This window comes from Ischnura elegans, chromosome 8, assembly GCF_921293095.1.
Source record: "Ischnura elegans chromosome 8, ioIscEleg1.1, whole genome shotgun sequence".
In the NCBI taxonomy this organism is placed as follows: domain Eukaryota; kingdom Metazoa; phylum Arthropoda; class Insecta; order Odonata; family Coenagrionidae; genus Ischnura; species Ischnura elegans.
The window spans coordinates 112,813,457-112,837,315 of record NC_060253.1 but is presented as its reverse complement, the minus strand read 5'-3'; the positions used below and the strand labels follow the sequence as shown (position 1 = coordinate 112,837,315).

The window sequence follows — 23,859 nt, the reverse complement described above, 5'->3', positions numbered from 1 at the left end:
GTCGTTGATTCACGGAATCACACTCGGCTCTCCATCAGCCAATGCCTCTGCCGTTTTTTCCCTTTCCGAGGCCCCACAAGAAAATAGGAAAATGTCAAGCTACAGGGGAGCAATGGTAACGTGTTTCATCCCTAACCTGATCTCACCAACTGACCTTTTTCGGTCTCAGGTTCAATTCTCCTAGTTTTTGAGGGAGGCCAAATGCTAGGTGAGTCACCTACTGAGCTCGAAGATATCTCGATATCTTTCAGCAATTGCATGACACGCACGAGGTTCTAAAAAGAATGAGACCTAACGCGACATATATCTGACATCATTTAAGTTTTTTAAAGCTCTAATTGAATGACCCAAAGATTTATAGCTAAAACAAGGCTACTAATATTCAGCATAGTCCAAACAGCACAATTTATGAAGAAACAAGCTTAGCATAAGCACACTCAAACATGACGAGACGGACTGGAAACTTCAGGCGACGCAAACTGCGTACAGTGGAACCTCGTTAAAGCGAGTACGGGCTATAGCGACACCCCCACTATTACGAGAGATAGCTGATGCACCGTCGATTGACCCTATAATAAGCGTGTTAAAAAATTCGTTTTTACGAGGCCCTTTTGGTGTTGGCTCTCGCCATAGCGACGGTTTCACCGCCGGAAAAACTTACATCAAGACTCCTTAATCTCTGTAATTGCTAGCGGTCTGTTAGAAATGAAGTTAATGGAGTGCTCAATCTCAAATTTATGTGGTAAACTGTCGTTCGATAAATAAGTAGTTAATTTTGGTGAGAATATTGTGGCATTAGCATTCGTGAATGCTTGATCTTCTTTTGTTCCTCGGGCGGCAGAAAGCTGTCGTCAGCATAACCGCACGTCCATGAGTTGCATGAATAGAAAGCATTTGATGGCAGATACCATGTCCAAAAAAACACCAAACATGTCTAAGCGAGAAAGTAAAAATAAAGGAGTAATATGAGAGTGTCGCAATTAATTTATCCTCCTATTCGCTCCTCACAATTAAAAAAAAACAAAAGCGCCCAAGGAATGCAGACTATGTAGAGTTATAAGGAGCTTTGTTCGGGTGGTTTTGCCCACTCCAATCGGCGGGAACTCCTGAGAAAGGGGCTACGCCTAAGCCTAAAGCGGAGTATTTCAGGGATAGATTGCAAATCGAGAATTTCAAGAGTTCGGAAGATTGATTATACTAATGCAAAGCACCAAAGCGTTATCTCCCCTCGTAATTGCTGGTGATGCCTGCAGTGTAAACCCAAAGGGAAGAGGAAGAAAGGACTCCTATCATAAGTATCTTAAGGAGTATTCCCTGCGTGATATAACATAGACGAAACGGACCTTTTTTTACATCCTACCTCCCGACAAAATCCTTGCAGTACGAGGTATTTTTTGCAATGATGCCTCTAAAGGTATGTAGTGCGCCTTAGCGATGATGTAGGATGTACGATGCAATGATACTCAGCGTGAATTGTGCGGATGGACGTATTTATTCTCCGTTGCGGATTCACAAGGGTGAACTATTCACGTCAGTGGTCGGAGTCGTACTGGCGCTCTCTTCCGTCACGTGGGTAGCCGAGCATCCCCTGGTGGCCGCTGGAAGAACTCAAAGAACAACTTACTCTCGTTTGCAGTGCCGTGGTAAACTCGGTGTATTATTTCAAATACGTCGCAAGCGTAACACTCAAAAAGGAACTTTTTTTAACAACGGCAATTTTAGTCACATCATTTTTCAAGCTTAGCAAACCTTTTACCGTAGATAATGAAGATATTACATTATCTGATAGAAAAAATCTTCCAAGGCAGGAACGTTATACAACCTTCCACCGTTTTCGACTACAGAAACAAATGCAATACGTTATTTCACTTCACTGCCGCTTAATGTACAGGAACAATAAACATACACCAATGGAAACATTGGAGGCATTAAATAACCACGATAGTTTTATTAGTTAATTTTTGAATTTTCAGTGGAGAATACCAAAATAATTGAATGATTACGTAAATGCACTAATTGAGTGCATAGAAAAATGGCCTCGCCGGTTGTGCATAGGCATAATGATTGAAATAACAATGCTTTGCATTTTTATTCAGTGCGGGGCTTATAAATTGTTTGAATAGTAAGCCGTTGTTTGAGTAAGGAAATTTAGTGATGCAAAAAAACATCACCTTTCGTCTGGATTTATACTTACGTTTATCGGATAGAAATTTATCTGTCGCCGCACCACTCCTGTTCCTGTATAACTGTTCGTAACAGGTATATTGGCTATTATTTGCTCCACCTCCGGTAAAGCGACAATTCGCTATAGCGAGTGTTTATTGGTGCACCGTGGGGTGTCGTTTTATCGAGGTTGCACTGTATATCACATTGCTGCGCCTTCGCCCCTTCGCTTTAAAGGCAACGACGTCACATGCAAGATCGGACGTGTTCTTCCCTTGCTCCTTCGCTCGTAGCTTTAAATACGGAGGAGAGGGAGCCCTCTTCCCCTCGACCTCTCTTTCAGCGCTCTTCACTTATAAGCATTTCCGATTTCTTCTATCCACCATTTAGTCCAACAATGAACACACTCGTTCGAATTTTTTAAACCGCAGGTTTTGACACCAATATAATTTTCAGTTGCAAAAATCCTCATATTAGTGTCTGAAGATGATTTTTGAAAAATCAGGTCCTCAGCGTAATGAAAATTGCTATGTCCGGTATGTCCTTCAAAACTACGCGTTTCTCTACGTTTGATAACCGATTACTATATGCAGTAAAAATAACGCGGGATGACCACTCGTGGCATTAAATTTAGCGCGCCCTCCGGAGCAAAAAACCCCGCGCGATCTTTTCCGTGTTCAACTCTGGGGTACTGACGTGACGGCGCGATGCTTACAAGAAAAGCAAACAGGAGAATTTTAAAAATACGTCACTAAGGGAGAAACTCCCCTGCCTGCCGCTTGTTTTTGACCCAGGGTTTCAGATGACTGACTCACGCTGAAAACCAAGCCCACTCAGTTCCCCTTGGACTTGCAACCGGGGAAGGGGAGGGGGGGAAGATAAGACGAGTTAAAAATTACTTGGGAATAACGAGTCGAGTATGATAATTTCTGAACCGGGCAATTGCCCGGTATTAATACAGCAATGCATACTACAATATATTCTACTCCAATTTTCTATGATGAATGTCTAGCCTAATGTAAGAAGGAAAATATAATGAGGATCGTTGATGGTTATTGTCAGAAGTAGGAGATGAATGAAAATTAATTTGTCTTCAATAGTTCCATAGTCACAGTTGAAATTAATTAACCCCAAGTAATATGTTGACCATTTAAGTCATATATGTATCCAAACTACAAGGGAGAGCCCTGAGTATAGTAATTTTCACAGCTATAATAAAGATTATATACAACGTATATGAGTCATGTAATATTTGGTCCTTTCAAATTCTCAAGCAGAAAAACCAATTATTCTACGGGTTCCAGCTATTCAGGTTTTGACGTCTCCATGTTACAGTATAACGGCCTGCAGAAAATTGCCTTTTGCTACACACTTGTGTGACGTGGTAAGTACTTTCCAACCAAAATTGCAAGATTTCGGAAACTTTGGGATTTCTATTAAAAATTACATCAATGTTTTAATGGATCTTGAATCTTCATGGAATTCAAGTTCTTCAAGAATTCCATTCATTTTTCTCTCTCTTAAGCAAGCCAACTTAATCTCTTCACTTTTCTTCAATACCCGAGCCATATTTCTTATGTTTAGGATGGTTCTGAAAAATATCCAATCCTTAGTAATTTCACTCGAGTAATGCGCTAAATGATCAAGTCGATCCATGCATAATCCTTTTAACATCCTCAGTTTAGTGTGTTAGGTCAATGAAGACGATTATCCGTGCTTTAAATGACGGTTTTCAAGACTAAAGTTTTAAAAAAACTTGAGAAATCGGCCTCAAAGTGTTCCGCGGCATGTAGCTCAGCCTTTCATGCGCGATTGAAAAATCGCTCTTATTTCTCTCGTCGCAAACGTTTTTTTTCCAAGATTTCTATTTAGTACTCTTTAAAAATCTCTTCTTTATATTGTGGTTCAAATTTTCCGAGTTATATTCTTCGCAAACGAAAGATGTCTACTTTTTGTCAAATTTCATGTGAAAAACGGGTCGGCCATTTTGCAATGTAAAACCAGACAGATGAGAGCCAAAATCTTCAAAAGTCATTGAAAGTATAGGCAAAGCACCAGGTCAAAGGAATATTGCGTTTTTTATTCCATAAAAATCATACCAACGCAACACCACCTCGATAAATTCAAAGATTTTCGAGGAAAAATGAGATCGCGCGTGGTTTTGAAAAGTTGGTCATGTTTGGGCCACTGTATCATCACTAAGGGCCTTATTTATGTAAAATGGCATATAAATTTATATCTGGTAATAATTTATGAGTATTTACGCCAAGTTTCAAGTCTCTGTCGCCAAAAAGGTCATTTTGGACTTCATTCCAGCTTTTTCCGATTTCGGACCAGTGTGCGCCGGGTCGGAAGACGATCGGCCGCCGCGGCTGGCATAAAGGTATTCGGCGCCCACGTCGACAACTTTAGTGTATTCGGCAAGCTGAAACTACCAGGCCAATTAGGCATTAGAATGACTTATCGGCTTTAAAAATTGTATTATTACATGAGTTTCATGATAGCGCTTCCTGTCAGCAGATTGCTGGACCTACTAGCCTCGAAAGCTCTGTAACCTTAACTACTCGACTCGTCTTAGTAATGCTTCTAGAAATGCTCGAGCCGAGTACCAACGACTTGACTCGAACTTTCGAGTACTCGCACATCCCTAGAAGATAACGTGTTTTGTTATCACGATAACGTGGCGCAAACATTCAAATGACTGTTGGAAACGAGGTCGTATATAAATTTGTGGTTTGAAGTACTACTCGAATCGGAATCGATTTTTCACCTTGGCAAGTACTCATTTTCGATTCCGGTTCTTGGCCGAGAATCGAGGAATCGAACTGACCCATCACTACTAAAAACACTTTTTACTCTTAAAGTAAATGCCTATTGCAAACTAGGCTTTAGATTCCTTCGAATGGATAATCTGGAGATGACTGCTTTAATACCTATTCGATTACTTAGAATAATTTTTTAGGACACATTCACTGTTTAGTACATGAATTAGGCCACAGAATAATTAGGGGTTAGTTGCTTGTTTCATTCATTGTCAATCACATAGAGATATTTTAAATTCTTATCACAATCACTTAATATAGGTGAGAAAAATTAGTGCATGTAAATAGTGAATTAATCTATTCTTGTGTGTGACCACTAGTCTTAGTAATTAACGAGTCAGCCCCATAACGCCCCAGCCGTCACTATTGCAGCCAACTGTTGTAATGTGAAAATTAATATTTGTAGGGTTTTGCATTTTTACGTTCAAGGTGATGATGAATGTTTGTTTTGTTATTTATTTACGTTGCCAATATAAAAGTGATTGTTGTTACGGCCTTGGGATATAGAAGACGAATAAAATAGTTATTTGTAACGAAGACGTAAAGAAGATTTTTTCTTCCGTTTTTTGACAGATTATGAGACTTAGTTGCACTAAGTGTTGATGCGAAGCGAAGTTTTTCTTTTGATGGTGTGAACGGCGAATACGTTTGAGGTTAGAAGAAGTGAACCCCATAATTGTTCTTTGTAAGTTCGGAATCATCAAAAAATGGCGGAAGAAAAGAAGACGTGTATCCCAATACTCGACAGCGATAATTACGATGTATGGGCTGTAAGAATTGAAGCTTTTTTAATGAAGAAAGATTGTTGGGAAGCGGTAAAAGGTTTCCATCCATACATAACATTCGGCAGTGATGGAAACGAGATAGAAATGGAAGACGAAAGCCAACTCCCACCACAAGAGGTTAGGCGCCGTCAGCGACAAAATCAACAGGCCAGAGCCATTATCATACAATACGTAGATGATTCATTTTTGGATGATATCGTGGGACTGGACCTAGCGAAGGATATGTGGGAGGCATTAAGAGACATGTGCACCACTTACGACGTGTTCCAGGAGATAATGTTCCTAAAGGAAATGGTAAATACCGAAAAAATGGAAGACCTTTCCATGATGGAGTACATGAGCAAGATCCAGAATTACAACCGTAAAATTACTAAGTGTGGCATTAATCTCCCGGATAGAGCACTGGCTGCGTTCTACCTCATGGGTCTGCCTCGAGAAAAATATGCTGGGTTTATACGAAGTATTTACAGAACAAATGAAGGAGACATAACATCCAAATATGTTAAGTCCCAACTCCTGCTAGAAGAGAAGAGAATGAAAAATGAGGATTACGCGAAGACAGAAGAACACAAGGCTCTCAAGGTAAAGAAGAAGCCAAACATACCTAAAGTAAGCAGTGAAAATAAATCACAAAATGCTCCAAAGAAACCTATTGGGAGGAGATACATTTGTTTCACATGTGGAAAGGAGGGGCATACTGCAAGATTTTGTCCTGCCATACAGAAGCAAGATGAAGAAGAGAAGAAGTCATCAGCATCAGTAGTATCAAGAGGCTATAAAGTACTCTGCATGCAAAGAAATCCAAACCATGCAAACAACGGCATATGGATACTGGATTCAGCAGCATCGGATCACATGAGCCCTAGGAAAGATTTGTTTGTTGATTTCAAACCCCTCTCTGGAGAAGTAACTGTGGGTGATGGTACATCACTAAAAATAGAAGGTCAAGGATCAGTGACCATCCAGATGTCGAATGAATGTGGTGGATGGAAAATAAAGTTAACTAATGTGTTATATATTCCTTGCCTCCAAGACAATTTGATTTCGGAAGGGAAATTAGAAGAGAAGGGCTTGACCATTGTGAGGAGAGACGGAAAGACTACTGTTAGCGACGAAGAAGCTACTCTGTTCCAGGGGTATCGCGTTGGTTTCCTGTATTACCTCACTACTGAAGGGAGTGCTTCTATTTCACAAATAAGAAAAAAAGCTGAAGAACATGAAGGTATGAAAGCATGTAAAATTGCAGCAACAACATGGCACAACCGTTTGGGACACCTGCACCATGAAGGGGAAAGAATCGTAGTCGAGCAGAAGAAGGCTTCCAGAGTTTCTTTTGCAAAGAGGCACACACACCTTGAACCAATGGACCGGGAGAAGAGGTTGGCTGAAGTAGAAAAGCTGGAGACATCGCTTCAGGAGGCAGAGAAAGAGGCCAGCGATTGGAAAAGGAAAGCAGAAGTTAGTAAGGCAATATCAGCGGCTGACCAGGCAGAAATGGATGCCTTCAAAAGTCGTTTGTCCACAGTAATGGCCAAGGAAGAGCATGGTGACCAGCTAATACTATTCCTAAATGAGTGTTTGAAGAGCAAAGATAGTACTATTAAGGAGAAAGAATTAGAAATGAAGGCAATGGCAGAAGAACATAGGAAAGAAAAGAAAAATTTAACGATGCAGCTGATGAAAGAACAGGCAAAAGTCAATAATTTGGAAGATACACTGGAGAAGAAAAATATAATGGTAGAAAAGTTACAAGAAGCCCTCCATAGCATGAATGTTTCTCAAGGCTCAAATGATAACTCACTGGTAATTGCCGCAATGAGATCCGGAAATTTCAAGTCCTCGGAGTATGCTTTAAGAGCCATGATGCAGGCTGCTGAGGCTGAAAAGCTCAGATTAATGGAATTGATGGCTGTATTGAATAAACGCCTGAAGGAAGAGCAATCACAGAAAGACTACGCCTTGAAACAACTGGAGATGGAAAAACGAAAGCAGGAGAAGACGATGACTTGGGAGGAGCTCGAGGCGAGAGGTGGAGAGCCAGAGGAGGTGACACCCATCCAGGGGCCAGGGGAGGTAATCATCGCCTGTGAAAATGAGCCTGCCTATGAAGGAGTAGCGGAAGGTGGTCTACCACATAGGTCTCAGAGACAGAGGAATCCCAAGACCTGTCCCTGCTGCAGAAGGTCCAGATAGCAACATTCCGGAGGATGCAGAGGAGGCACTGAGTGGACCAGATGCGGAGAAGTGTCATTATATCATATATCAAGAAGTATTATTAAATATGATTATATGTCATACATCAAGAAGTATCATTGTATCAGGGAGATGGTAAAAACAGGGGAGGTTTCATTCCAGTTAGTCAGATCAAAAGATAATGTCGCTGACATGTTGACAAAGCCACTGTCAGGAACTAAGACAAAAGAATTTTGTAAGATGTTAAATCTTAAGGAGTGCTTAGAGATTTATATTTCAAATTATTATTTTGTCAATCCCGAGGGGAGGTGTTAGAATACGTTATTAACAAAATAAGCAGCGCCTGGGTGGAATTCGAATAGGCGTTGCCAACGTATTGTTTATGCATGATGTTTTTTGTGTTCCTTTCCATCATCCTCGAACGAGGGGAGGTGTTGTAATGTGAAAATTAATATTTGTAGGGTTTTGCATTTTTACGTTCAAGGTGATGATGAATGTTTGTTTTGTTATTTATTTACGTTGCCAATATAAAAGTGATTGTTGTTACGGCCTTGGGATATAGAAGACGAATAAAATAGTTATTTGTAACGAAGACGTAAAGAAGATTTTTTCTTCCGTTTTTTGACACCAACAACCAGTCCCCTCGGCCTTGTCAGAAACAATGTAGCGGGAAGAAGTATACTTGAGAACAATCTAGTCCAAAATTGCAAAAGTATTAGAATAAATTTTTTTTTTCAGAAAGGCAGGCCCTAGTGAAATTTTTCCATCACCACCTCTTCATTAATGGGCAAACTGGTAATATCAATTCATCAATAATTAACTCTACTGAACTCTTCTCACACCAGATAGTCAAACGAAACATCACTGACATTTTGGTTTGTGACACATTATCACTCAACACTCAAGGCACAAATGCCACAAATCTAAGGTGTCTACAGGTTTCATACGGACATCGGCGGTGGGGGATTGGCTGAGCTGTTGAGATTGTTGGACTGGAGGACCATTCAACTTAAGTCATTGTCTATTGGGCATAAGTGGGCATCTTACCACACTCCACTTTGGCACAGTACTTTGACGCAGAAGAACAAAATGAAACCGCAAGACTGATAAGCTCTGATCATACTATAATTAGTAAGAGAAATGACACATGTGGATCTACTTGCATCCATCTTTTCTTAGTTAATTCCTTTGAATAGATTAGAAAGCATGAATTCTTACAGTTCATGCCAACCTCTACTTTCCCTGACTTAATACCGATGGCAAAGCAGTGGTACATCTCATCTCCCTCACACCAGCCTCGGTGGTGCCGGTGTAAAGTCCACGACTGCTAACCTAGAGGTCTCAGGTTCGAATCCCACCTGGGTGGCTTGACCACCATCCAGGGCATGGATGTTTGTGAATGTCAATCAAGTTAATTGTAAGAGGGGACAACGTTGTCCTAAATTCGCTTGATTAATAAATACGAAATAAAGACACTCCCCAAATTATATTTTCCGGACATTTCCCTGACTCTTTTCTTTGACTGGTATGATTCCTCATTCTCCAATGTTGAGGAGCTATAGCATAATTCATGTTGTAGAGTTTTGCAAATCTAGTGATGCAGTGGATCCAGTGGTATCAGAATTCATAACAACGTGAAACCAAGCCATTGCTACAGGAAGGTACCAAGGGAAAAAGGCTTATTGTCTCATCCAATTGATGATGTCCAATTGGAACCAAGCAGACATCAAAACTCTCCATGGGAATGGGATTTGAACCTGGGCCCTAGATGTAGGAAGCCAAACTACCATCCACCGCCAATTACCAAAACGTCTGAAATTTCACCCATTCATCTCTAAGTGGATAAGGTCCTTAAGAAAAGGGCCAGGATCGGATTACAAGGGTCTTATAACTTCTCCGTCCCTCCCATTAGAAAAAAGGCTCTGCCCTCCAGAGAAAATTTTCCCACACAGAGCGAAAGATTGGCTATCTAGCTACCACAGATGAAGGATTAAAATGCTTACTAAGACTTTTATGTACTCTAAAACAAATGAGAAATAGTCATGCTTAGAATCATGCATGAGTACATTAAATTACTTGAGTATGGAGACAAAAGAACTTCCATTAGTCATGCACTAAAGTTATTACATAGTTAGTAGGACACTCTGATCAGCCGAGGAGTTAAAAATCACAAGTGCTACGAATAACTACTCTCACACATAAACATCCATCCAAATCTGTTGAAAGCCACTGTTAAAATTTCCGTGAGTATTAAGGTCTCAAGTTTTCAATTCTATTTGCTTTTTTCTTACACATATCCAATATATTTTTTTTTCATTCCTGCATAAATTTCTGCAGTTTTTTGTGAAAACTTTTGCGGCAATAATCCTTATCAGAATTGTTACTGTAAACAATAAAATACTTAACATCATAGGTGAACATTTTCATCGAAATCCTAATGATGAGAACTTCAAGTAATAAAAATATGTAGCTTCAACACATTCATATTGAATTTCCGCAAAAATTCTGATTGAAATCACACATACTTGTCAAAAAATGCCTGGCATTCTAGGCATGCACCAGCTTAAGGAGCCCAACACTGAAAATCTTTAAGATAGCCCACTTCTGCTAAGATGTCCAGATAGAAAAACTCGTCAATTCAAGACTTACATAAATTAAGACTAGTAGCACTATCACCAATAATGAAATTATTTGCAAACCAAAATGACCTCTGTTGGGGATGAAAGCATTGCTCTTGGACGACCATGATGAAGGGAAAGCTAAATATCATTACCATTAAAAAAATTAACACTAAATATTATAAAGACTAAGATTAAAGCTACAGAAGCTGGCTTATACCTTATGTCACGAATCAGTTGCAGTTAAAAATAACATTAATAATGCCAAGTTTTTGTGAAATGGAATACAAAATTAACATCAAATTCAAAATTTAAATAATTCTATACCCCCAATTAGTACAAGATAAATACTCCAAGGATTCATTTTAACTCACAAAGTTGTATCAAATACTTGAACAATAAGATTTTGCAGACATTGTGTCCAAATTTCCAACTGAAAGTAGCACTTGAAATTGAAGTAAAAAAAACTTAACGCATGAATTCAATTGATCCAAAAAGAAACGTGTGTTACATACGATGCAGAAATGTGCATTGTGTGCACTTATGAAAGAACTCAACAAAGAGCTTAAAATTTGATAATGTTTGATGAAACATGGGAAAGAATAGAAAATTATAAGAAAAATCACTTATAAAAAGATAATACAAATTACCCAGAGAATCTGATAATTCATAAAATAATTCAAAAATGGCAGCAGGAAAATAATAAGTGCCCAAGAAATAAATGGAATTGATGCTTTCAGAATAATGCTGTGCAGTTTTGAATACAGATAACGAACAGTGTGACAATTGTAACCAAAAGAGCCAAAAAATATCAATACTAGCATGCACGAAAATGATTGGAATCCAAAATAAAATAATTGAATTCACTACAAGATGATAAAAAAGAGCAGAAAACCATGGTGAACTTATAATTAGTCAAATATTCTGTAAGTAATATGAAAAGATCCAATAATTCAGTGGAAAATTGGGTACTCACCACATCCTTCTTCATCGCTAAGGTCTCCGCAGTCATTCCGGCCATCACAGTGATGCCTGAGATCAATACACCTTCCATCATTGCAGCGGTACTCCGCATCAGAACATTGTGCTAGAGAGAAAGACAAATGGATTGCACATAAATTTCTGCCACAATATGATTTGAGAATGCATCTGCAGTCAAGATTTATCTCTGGCCAAACATAATTAGCAACATTATGACAAAGTTAAAAGCCTTCATTGCGTGCTTTAACAATAAAGATGGTATATCTTAGAATTATTACACACACAACAGTGAATTAATATTGAAATGAGCAGCTCTTTGAATTATAATTAATGTAATTGAAAGAAAACTGTGGGGGAAACAATGCCTTCTTGACTGATTATAAATACACAGGCATAGAGGAGATAAGTAGCGGCTACAAATTATGACACCATAGCAATCTGCTTCGAAATGCCTTACAAATATTTTAGCTCTGATTAAAAATACTAAATATGCATATATGTACTTACTGAATTAGCTAGGGGATTAAAATTGGCAAGGCAAAATACTACTGTATACCTAAAACAAAGCATCTCGCAATCCATATGAATTCATAAATAATAACAATTCATTCAAGAATACAGAGAAAATAAAAAGAAAATTTTAGTAATCAGAACATGCAAAATTAATTATGCTACACAATTAACATACCTGATTGATAGGAGAAGTCAATGGAGTTATTTGTAATCCATTTAATAGCAATATCTATGCTTATTATTGAAGAAATTTTTGGTTTATAGAGGGAATAAATACAGGATCAAAATACTACGGTAAGTAGCATGCTTTCTGAGGAAACTTAAAACTTGGGATGAATAACAACAAAAGTAACACAAAATTACTGAAATTGCAACAGTGAATGGATATGTAACATCAAAATCAGAGGGAGAAAATTGTAAATAATACATATTTACAAGTTACATGTAATCGAGCCAATATATACAGCAAGATAAGTACATAGATGGCAGAGTTGACTGGACACTTTTATTTCCATTACTTAAGATAAAGATGCTTTACCAGAAATGCTAAATATTCTCCTAAAACTCAATGCCAAAAACCATGCAACTACAATTATAAAATTGATGTCTTGTAGAACAATATTTAAAAAGCGACCACCAAATAATCAACACCATTATTAATGTATAATCAACCCGAAAAACCAATGCATACCATCCATTAATGACTACTTAAACCAATCACCTTAATCAGAAAATCTACGTCTAAGATAAACCCTTCATTTGTGCTTGGGTGTGTACATTATTTTAGGGTGGGGAAAAACCATTATTTCTTGAACTTTCAGACTTTCCTATTCACTAAAATAGTTATCTAAATGACAAAAAGCAAATTATATGTTTTTTACACTTTAAAGCCAATGTTTATCATTTCATACCACCATCTCAAACTGTCAAACCCAGTCAGAGCAAATGTGCCACATAAGCATTTTAGGCACCTAATTGTCATGGGATGATTATCGAAACATGTTTTCTGATTTAACAAGGTGAAGCAATTGAAAATGAAAAGGAGACTTAAACCCAATAAGAAAGAGCTCATAAAGACACAAAAAAACCCAAGTAAAAGAAGAGGGTGAGCGGTGGCCAAGGCTATTCCCCACCAATTGGGCACACACTTCAATTTCCTGCTGCCAGAAGTCACATCATGTTCTTTAAACCCCACAACCAAAACAAGACGCACTAAGACTGGTACAGCTAAAGGCATATGCCAAGCTGAAACAGCCTTAATGAAGAAACATGGTAGATATGGGTTTAATGTATGGCCATAATAGTTGTCCTTAACACATAATATTATCAACCTAAGATATACTTATGGGTTAAAAATGGTTTTTGAGCAAAATGCACTTAAGTTTAATATCCTCGTATAGAAATTTTTTCACCTTATCTTTGACTCATGTTTACCTGGTGAGTATGTCAGAGAAAATTTTCAACTAGAGATATAATTTTTGGTTCAATTTCATGCATTTGTTTATGTTCACGTCTACCTAATCATTAAAAATAGAGTAAAAAATTTAAGTGGGAAATGCCAATGTTAGTATTTATGTTTTTCATTGCATTAACAATGGATGCAATGTAATTTACTCCATAAACAGTGAAGCTCTATGTTGATATGTTTCATCTTCCATACTGCTACCAAATTATTATGTTTCTATTAATGTAATGATTCTCTAAGCAGCATTAAAATATACTAAGATCCTCGTTTACATACAAATCACCACTTTCATCCATATATTTTATTCACAATGCAGCGCTAAGCAATTCATTATGGCTTAGAGTTCATAGACAGACGTTTCAGTGCACTTAGTCATACGAGCGTGTATTCTGGTTTGCTGGTACGCCCCAGAGATAGATATCCAGCTGACTCCCAATTCCCTGGCTGCAGTTTATCCGTGTTGCCGATTATCCATGCATGTGTTCACACTCCTGTGATTTTCATAAAAAAAAATTGAATGCAAAAGCACCAGTACATTTGAATTTTAATGCAAGGCTACACCAGGCTCATTGTTTCCATTAGAATTCCTTTCATAAAATGGAATTAATTTATTTACCTGCTGACAAGGAATGCTTCAAATTTACTTGAATGTCTGCCCTAGCATTGCAGATGACAGTTAGCAGCGGGAAAAAATCTTAATTAATTTCAGTAGATTCTTCATTGGCTAACCAATCGTAAATTAAGAAAAATGTTACCTATGGTCTATTAATGCATATTTCACATTGTTAATTCGCAATTATAGCAGTGGTCTCGCATGCGGTTGAGTGCGATCCAAAGGAACCGAAGATTTTGTCGCACTCGGGCATGTTCACGCTGTGATTAGTGATTAGGTCAAACTGGAGAGGAAAGAAATGGTAGGAGTGAAGGCAACGGGGGAAGTGGAAATAGAGTTGGATGAATATCATAGCCAGGTACTCGCCTGAATAGTTTGCCCCAAGCCCTGGATTCCTATAATCACTACTGCATGATGCCAAGATCACGTGCAAGCTGCCTTCACAGGAGTTCTGTGTTCCTGTTTTCTCGTCACGGCGTAAACATGCCCGAGTGTGACGAAATCTCCGGTTCCCTTGGGCCGTATTCAACTGTGTGCAAGGCCATGGCAACAAATACAAATTTGCGAATATGCAATTAAAGATCGGTAATAACATTTTTCCTAGTTCACGATTGGTTAAACATTGAAGAATCTTTCAACATAAATCGAGAGTTTTTTCCCACTGCTGATCGTCGCCAGCACTGACATTCAAGAGGACTCGAAACATTTCTTGTCTGCAAGTAAATAAAATAATTCCATTTTACGAAGGGAATTCTAATAGAAATAATAAGTCCGGTTTGGCCTAGCATTAAAATGCAAATATCCTGGTGCTGTTGCGTCAATTTTATTATTTTTAAAGATTGCGGAAAACATTAAAAGATGTAAAACTCATGCATGGATAATCCGCAACACAGATAAGCCGAAACACAGATAATCGGGAGTATGCTATACTTGGATTGGAATTGGCCATGAAGAGTACCTATTTGTTCTTCTCGTTTAATATACATAAAGTAATCAATGCAGAGCGACTAATGAGGAGTACTTTTCACATAATTTCACTAGATGCAAGAGTAATTATCAGGTTAAACACCTACCGCAATTTTGCTCATCTTCTCCTGTTAAACACTCGGCTACGTTATTGCACCGTTGAGCAATATTAAGGCATGTGCCATCATTGCAGGCAAATTCATCGAGTTGGCAAGGTGGTCGTCGATCTAAGGTGTAACAAATGAAATTGAATGTATGAATGGATCAGGGAAGATCATCAAGTAAATAACTCTTTAAAGTATAAACATAAATGCCTCCAAAAATTAAAGAAAAGACAACATCGTTGTACCCACAAAACCTCTAACATGTGACGGTATAGAATGGCTGATTAAAAACAAAATACATAATGGCAAAATTTAACCAATCAAATAAGAAGCTTAACAATGGTGTGCTAGCAATTAAATTGAATATATGTAAATAACAAATTTAAGAGAATATGGCTTATTTTGTGCAACACGTAACAAAATGACAGAAAAACGTTTGTGGTTTGGTTGGCAGAATGCCATTATTAACCAAGCTAGTATTTGACAACTTATGTCATTTTCAACTGCACATGATGTGAGCAAATATGTGCATATATGTACCATTTTTGGAGATGGACAGAGGTGTTAAGAAAATGAGGGAGGAGGTTTACGTGATGACAAAAGCACTGCCTCTTGTCGCAAAATATCCTTCCTTGGTCCCTCAACATATCCCGTGACTGAGGAATTTCCAACACAAAAAGTAAAAGTCATTTTAAAGTAGAGCTACTGTTGGCAACATACTTCATTCAACACTGAGCATGTATTCAGTAACAAGGACCGGAGCAGTGTATATATGGTGTGCTGTGAAACTTCAAACTGTATTTCTGTGCTCGTGGATCACCATGAACATTCATTCCACTAAGACAAGGGTGCCAGAGCATAAGCAGTGGAGGGTAAGAGGGGAACCCACTTCATCTTTGCTAAGCATTAACTAGACTGTCAACGCACACGTGATTTTCATGTCAAGGCTCTTCACAAACAGTTCAAGGATGAAAAGCTGGACTTTTGGGAGTAGTTTGAAATTTCTATGGCTTCTCAAAACTAAAATGTAAATTTTGTTGCAAACAACTTTTTGTACCCCACCCACTCCTCATTGTCCATGAACAAGTTGCCCAATACTTCTCATACACCCTTCCCAATTTCTAAACTACTCAAAACATTTCCGAAACTTAGCTCGCATCATTCATTGTTCCACCTTGAAAATGACAGAAGTGGTTGGAACCGGGATCCAAAAGGAATAAAATCCTGTGGACCAGACAAACATTTTTCTGGCATGTTTCCAGTGGTAAACATCCAAGGCTAAAAATTTTAAGACAGTGAAAAAGCATTCTAGCCAATGAAATGACAGGAAAATGTGGCCAGATCACACAAGGGGAATTTCCAAATTCCACAACTCAGAATTTGATCAAGCCTTGTAGAATTACAGCCATACGGTGCTGCCAACAGATTACCTCAACTTGGGGTAGTATAATAAATAGCTAAACAAAAAGATATTTAAAAAAAATTGCAGCTCTTATAACCCTCCAAATGCCCAAGATTTTCAATGCCTTTAATTAATTCTCAGCCATTTACATGCAAGACATTCAATATCATTTTTAAGACATTAGAACAATTGTAGATTACACTACCCCACCAAAAATAATTTTGTAAGTTTCATGTTTAAAAATAGCCAATTTTTACTACTTTTTGGCAGCGAAAAATGAATATGTGAATGAATTTTGTTATTAGCTCTTGTTTCCATGATGCAAAACAACCCACAAGAATGACAGGCCAAATACTACATTTTCACTTAATGGTTAATTGATAAGGTAAATAATTCCTGCATTGTAAGTATACTAAAATAAGTAATGTTTCATTGAACAATGGAAATTTTTCATAAAGCAGTGCTGATTGGAGCCTAATCTTGTACATGCTTCTTCATAAATTGCCACTTGTACTTCATCCTCAGAGCATTTGTTGCTACAGTGGGCAATAGCCAGTGAGCCATGACAAAAACACAATGACCTTGACATTTGTGTCTTTTGTAGAGAAATTTTGGAGAATCCTTGCACGGAACTTATTGCTAACAGCTCACATTTCACTATCACCACATTTCAGGGGAAAAAATCAAAATGGGAGTGAAGGAATTAAATTTCAGAGGCATCTTGCAACCAATGTCTCAGAACTTATAACTAGAGGTTCTTTTACCCAGTAATGGCAGCTCTCATCTTTTCTGTTGACTAAAAATTCTTATCACCACACCTTTTAGGGCTTCCCACGTTTCCTTCTCTTTCCCTGACAAGATTTAATCAAACCCAGGGTCTTTCAAAAATGTATTATGAGTATCTGAGGGACCACAAGATTCCTTCCTTAACCTTTCCCATCTTTGGAATTTTGCTCTGAATCTTTGAAGAACTTCTCCACGCTTGTTCTTGAATGTCGCAACTACATTATTTCCAGCTTAATTGACAGAGGTGAAAACAGAATGTTATTCTGATCTAAGAGGCTTATCTTGGAAATTACGCTTCCTGGAATCTGAAATTCTTGATGGTCATTTGCCTTTAATGCTGTAAGATTTTCTACATAAAAAAAGCAGCAGTAATAGCCCAATTGCATTCCCAGGAGTAAGGACAACAACTTTCAAGTCACAACAGATGAGTCATTCATGATCATTGCATTTGATTGCCTCTGGAAGCACATACATAATTTACATTCCTACTAGTTTCCTTAATGAGAAGGGAATATCCAATTGCAATGGAATGAAGAAGGTAAGGCCTCTGTGCAGTAAAAATGCTTTCCAACCGAGATTGGAGGAATCTATAAGCAACCACCACTTCCTTGCTGCATGAGTTATTTTCAGGGAATTAATTCACCAAGCCTTCAACATCAATACAAGAAAGCATATGTTTTTTCTTCTAAAAAATGAAGAAAATAACTGAGATGAGTCCAAACTCCATAACCTTGACTTGTGGTAAGAGAAGATGCTATTGCTTCAATCTTGAACCCATAAGCTCTGCTCTCTTGTAAGTCAAGTCAAGATATCTTGCAAGGTCATCCAATTCTCCAGCTACATTCTGAGGGACTCAGTCAAAACTTCTACCTCGAAGTTTTGATCATGGAAAGTTCCAGGTGTGTCAACTTCTTCCCCACTTTTATCCTTGTCAACCTCATAATGTTGAAGTGGTTCACTGGCAAATTAGCCAAGTGAGGAATGGGCCAGATGACTGATGGAACAGGTACGGAGCCAATGCCATCCTTTTTGCTAATCCATTTTCTCTCTTCTGTCATTTTATTCTGTATTTCAGGTGCAGGCTTTCAAGAAAATCTTCCAACTACCTCGTCCTGCGTGTGTGGAGACACACTGCTTAGAATTCAAAGCAGCTTGAATGAGAATACAAACAAACAACGAGCAATAAAATTTCAAGTTACAAGAAGAATGGCATGTTTTTGACAAAATACCGAGAGTTTGCTGTGATACTACTACTGGCAAGCACAATGTGGCGTTGAAGCTTGTGGACGGCTTCAATGTAACAGCTGAAAGAGGTCTTGCTTGGATAACCATCATTCTAAAGGGGAACACAGCAAACATAGATGATAACTAAAGGAAATATTTTAGAACAGTTGTAGTTGATCATCCTGATTAATTCAATGATTTATGGGAAAAACTGAAAGTGAATTCTAAATAGACCATTTCATGCCGGAGAAACATTTAGTATTTTTTTTACCAGCATGAGGATATTTATAGGCACTTCAACTCTCCTCTAACCCACACTTGCAGCCTGCAACAAAGACGAGATGCGTGCTGATATAATAGGCCACTCTACCACACTTTCTGAATAGATGAAGACAAAATTAGAGCGACAAGACATCATATTCCATGCATATCTACCGAACTGCCACGCCCCAGTAAAGTAGTCAATGCATACAAATTTGTGTCGTACCAAAACCGTCTTCGGATTCATTCCCTCATCAGAGGAAAATGTGATTGGGGTCTTGCTACAGCTGAGAAAATGTATAATCATCTAATGGGAAGATAACCCATGCAAACAAGCAGCACTCCCTGGCAAGATGGACAGACATGTTTTTCACTGAAATAATTGCTATTTTTTGTGATTAGAAGCTGCTGCATGACCTCTAAACATTGTCAGAATGAGCAACATTGTTTGCGCTTTAATTAGGGTTTTATTGGAAAAAAATCACTAAAAGCCCAAAAGCATATCAAAACTTTATGATTCTAAAATAATCCCATACTTTGCCTTAGTGCTATACTTGGATTGTTACCAATCATGTTCTGTACCTTGTAAACAAGAGCTACAAAATAACACCTTGCCATGGTGATTTCCATGTTTAGCAAGACGAAACACTTTGAAATGAATTATTTTTAAGCCCGAAACATTTTTGGTTCTGGGTGGTATTATATGAGTCAACATGAATTTTGTCCAAGAAACAGATATGTTTTGAAAAATTGTAATGGACAAGTGCAATGATTTTGAACGATTAGGACACATTAACATTTGCTTGTAAAGAGAAATCTTTTATTTTTTTATCCTGTTACCCGAGTCAATTTATTTGTGGCCGAGCAGGTGAGGTTTAAGCAAAAGTGGGGAGTGCGCGCGCACCTGTTGCGGAAGTCTGGACATAGCTGGTGGGCTTGGCGCATCCCATGGGAAGGGGACCAAATATGCACCAGAAGAACCCAACATTGACAAATGTACTAGTACGTAGCCACCCTTATTTATCAAAGAAAACATACGCCTCACAGGTATTTTTGTCCCGGAGACCAGACAATACTCATTTGGAGAGGACTGAGGATAGAGGCGACACTGCTAGCAGATTCACAATGCTAACACAATAAGAGTCTGAGAGCGACTGGATTTCTGAGGGATTGCCAAGGCATGCCAGCTTTCTTCACATTGGCAAAGGAAAAGTCATGTGCCGAGAAATTTACCCTCCACTCCACCCCACTTGCTTCGGCCACACTCTCTCAGTCGCAGAGATAAATTGAAATGGATACAGATAGGAGACTGTTAAAAAAGGTAAGTTTTTAAAATGTTTTTTCCTTACCGCAGTTTTCCTCATCTGATCGGTCAGAGCAATCATATTGCGAATTGCAGCGAAGTTCCTCACTTATACACTCTCCATTTCGACATTTGAACTCAAACGGGGTACAGATGCTCACTGAAATTTAGTGCATTACAGATGAAACTCATATTAAACATTACCAAAGCAAAAAGAAATATTTCTGCAAAGTAAAGATGACACATATTTTCTTTTGAGGTTCAAGAGAAGGTGCACGAAAAACCTAATTTAAATTGGTGATCAGCTTATTTCTAACATGTACCTATAAGTTTTCGAGTTGTTTCTGTTGCTCAATATGCAGTGCAGATAACCATCTTATGTGCTAATATTAGTGAATGGGAATTAAGAGCATGCCACTGCTGAAAACAAATGTGCTGATCCCACATGAATATGATCATTATTCAATACGTCCAGGCAAGCAAAATGAATATTGAAGCATGCTGCAGAGCAGAAGATGGATATTTACATAGCTCCTATAATGGTCCTCCACATATTACCTGCATGTATTTACATTGAAATGAAGCCATACAAAATTTTCCATAGTTATTGCAGTAAAGTTTTGAGTGACTTCATATGCAAAAAATCCAAGAAGGACAGTGATTACCACTAGATAGGAAAAAATAGTCATAATTACGCGCTAGGACAAGCAAAAAAAAATTAGGTAGCTTCACAGCCTCAGGACTTCCACCGAACAAATTATTGTGAACTAGACACCATCTATCAATATTCTGAATAATTATAACAGGAAACAGCCACACAAAAGTAGTGAAATTGAGTTGAGCTGTTACTTAGCCACCTCAATGTCTTTTCTGGAGTCAACTACATACTCAATTCCATATTTCATCCATGTTACTTTTTTTGTTGTTTTTATTTGTCATTTTTCTTCCAAGATTCACAGTTAGAACTAACAAAACATATGTAGTAGTAAAGTGCACAAAAGAAATTAATAAATACATGCTAATTTTTCCGTTGATTCAAAATTGACCAAACGCCTTCATGATAATTTTCAAGCTTATTTTTTCTTTAACCATCGCTACATCAGTGGTAGCAACTCATTCTAAGTGTCAGCTTCAGCAGTAGAAACTCATCCATACGTCCATTTCTTCTGTTGGTGAGTGGTGAGCTGCCCCAGTGCCATCTACTGGTTATGCTTGTGGGCCAAAGCAAAGGGAGTGTTCTGTGTATAAACCCCCGCCAAAGTCGTGATAAAACTAAGCTTCCTGGTAGTGCAACTGGTAGAGCACCCAGCATACAACCGTGAGGTTCTGAGTTCGAGTCCCAGTCAGGCTGCATTTTTACCCTCTGATTTTTGGCTTTGCCCACCCAATACAGCACCACTGTCCTCATCCTTTTTCCATTTTATACGCGCCTATCCCTTTCTTCCCTCACCTGGAGCCTTAAGCGCAAACATTCAAACAAATTCAGAGGTAAGCATAGGAAGGGATAGAATATATAATAGACAAAGGACGAGGACTACGGTGCTGTGGTGAATAATTCTCCATACCAATCATAATTTGTGTTTCTAACCATTATAAAGATATCACTGTCATTCCTGGATTTTTTTGCATATGCTGAGGATTCTGCATGATTGAAAAACAGAAATATAGAGTTTTTCACCAAAATATTAGATGATATGTATAATATGTACATAATTTTTAGGAAACTTTAAGATTAAATCAGTAAGACTGAGTGCATACAGCAATTCCTTTCATCACTGCGATCGTTGCAATCATAGACCTTGTTGCACTGACGGTCACGTTCAATACAGACTCCATTGTCACATCGAAAATCACCCGAGGGACATGCTGCAAAAATGAAAACAAACAAATGAGTCTTGAACATGCAAACAAACTCCCCACCACAAAAACATACCCCCGCGTGAGTAATCCTCCAGCCGGGTTTTGGAGGCGAGGTCCAGCATGGCCAATCAAATGACTCAAAGGAATCTTTTCGTTTGGTTAAAGCATTAAAAATCCAAAGGCCTCATTTATTATAAATGAAATTACGGCTCATTTGGGTCCAGAAAAAGCAGGCAAAGAAATGATATTCTAATTCAAACATGATGAAAATATTTACAAAATGATAGTGAAACATGAGTTTTGGCGAATCATGCAGTGCTACAAAACCCAAAATTCCCATTTGTCCAATATACATACAGCAGATTTGTGCTGGTGAGTTCAATCCAAACAGAGACAATGTGATCCACCCTGAATGAATGATACAATTGACGCAAAGTGCATTTGAACGAAAGACTACTACAGAGAAAAATGTGTGCTTAACTCTGGCAGGTGTCAAACTACAAAGCAAAAATGACATGGCTCCAAATAAACCCTCGACCAAAATATAAAAAAAAACTAAACCCAATCCAACAAATCATCAAATACCTTGGAGACATCTCACGAGATATTGCCATCTTAATTGTATACATCTACGAGGCATGTCTGAGTGGTAACAAATGTGCCTGGAAACATGAAGAGAATAGTAGGCCAATTGAGGCAAATGAAGAATATTTTTCCCGGCACATATGAGACAACTTAGATACGTCTCTAACATGTCTGCATGCTTATGAGACTATAATGTCTTGTGAGTTATCTCTGAGGCATCTCTCAGGTGCATATTTGATTTTATGAGAGACCCTAGAAGCTTGAATCAAGCTTATTAACAATTGCTCAATAATCTGATATTCTATGCATTATGTTAGAAGGAGGAGTAATTTACATCAAGCCTGAATGGGAAATTGGCTTTTGTATTCAAAGTATATTTTGGAAAAAAATATCATTGATCGTTTTTTACATCATCGCATATTTTTTTTTCCTTGAAAAAGAAAATTTTGGAGTGAAAGCATGACTTTTGAATTCAAAATATATAGCGAACAGATCTCTGAATGCAATAATAATAATAATATGCTTTAAAAACAAAAAAAAAATTACAGGAGAGTGAGCTGCCAAGTCATCGCCTATTTTATTCCTCCTATGAATTTTAGAAATACAATCATTATTAATCAATAATGATTAATAATCATTAATCAATAAAAACATTATCTTTGTAAATACTAAAAATTAACAGGATTTCTCAAATAATATTGATAGTGAGTCTTTGATTTTTGAGACAGATGATTCTGCTTCAGAGCAATGACGTTTCAAAGGTACAGACTATCACAAATATGCATTCACCACTGATGACGTTGATTGACCATTAGGCCGGCCCTTATTTTTCAGAATAGAGAAAAGTTATGTTTTCCTAGTCTCAAAATGATTCAAATTAGGTTAATATTCACATGTTAAAATTTGGTCACTTTAAAATAACGGCAACCCGTGCCCCAAGGGCCCTAAGTACTGAGGACCCTCAATTGAGTTTTTTGGGGCCGAAAAAGTACTATTCTAATGTAAAACATAAAAGTAAAGCCCTTTAGGGCCGATTATCTGTTTGTTTTGACCTATCTATAAGCGTTTACGAGATATCGTCTGTCGTAATGCAATCCATCCCCCAGGGCGCCACCTCGCACCGCGGCACCGCTGAGGTACGGCCCGCACCACTTACTAGAGACTTCCCCTCCACCCCCTTCCCTCCCTTGCCAAAGACTTTGCTCCTGATGACAA

The 23,859-nt window shown here is 38.1% G+C and overlaps 1 protein-coding gene across 8 annotated transcripts in view; it reads right to left on the bottom strand.

Moving 5' to 3' along the window:
• LOC124164372 (basement membrane-specific heparan sulfate proteoglycan core protein-like) overlaps positions 1-23,859 on the bottom strand; it is a 1,400,348-nt gene that overhangs the window by 254,608 nt on the left and 1,121,881 nt on the right. For 4 of the 8 annotated variants that reach the window (XM_046541669.1, XM_046541671.1, XM_046541670.1 and 1 more), the window contains 4 exons: positions 21,958-22,065; positions 20,246-20,359; positions 15,227-15,346; positions 11,558-11,668 (listed from right to left, as the gene is read on the bottom strand). In XM_046541669.1, the coding sequence (XP_046397625.1) occupies positions 11,558-11,668; positions 15,227-15,346; positions 20,246-20,359; positions 21,958-22,065 (453 nt within the window). The remainder of the gene's footprint in view (positions 1-11,557; positions 11,669-15,226; positions 15,347-20,245; positions 20,360-21,957; positions 22,066-23,859) is intronic. The other 4 variants (XM_046541673.1, XM_046541674.1, XM_046541675.1 and 1 more) reach the window with 2 other exon arrangements.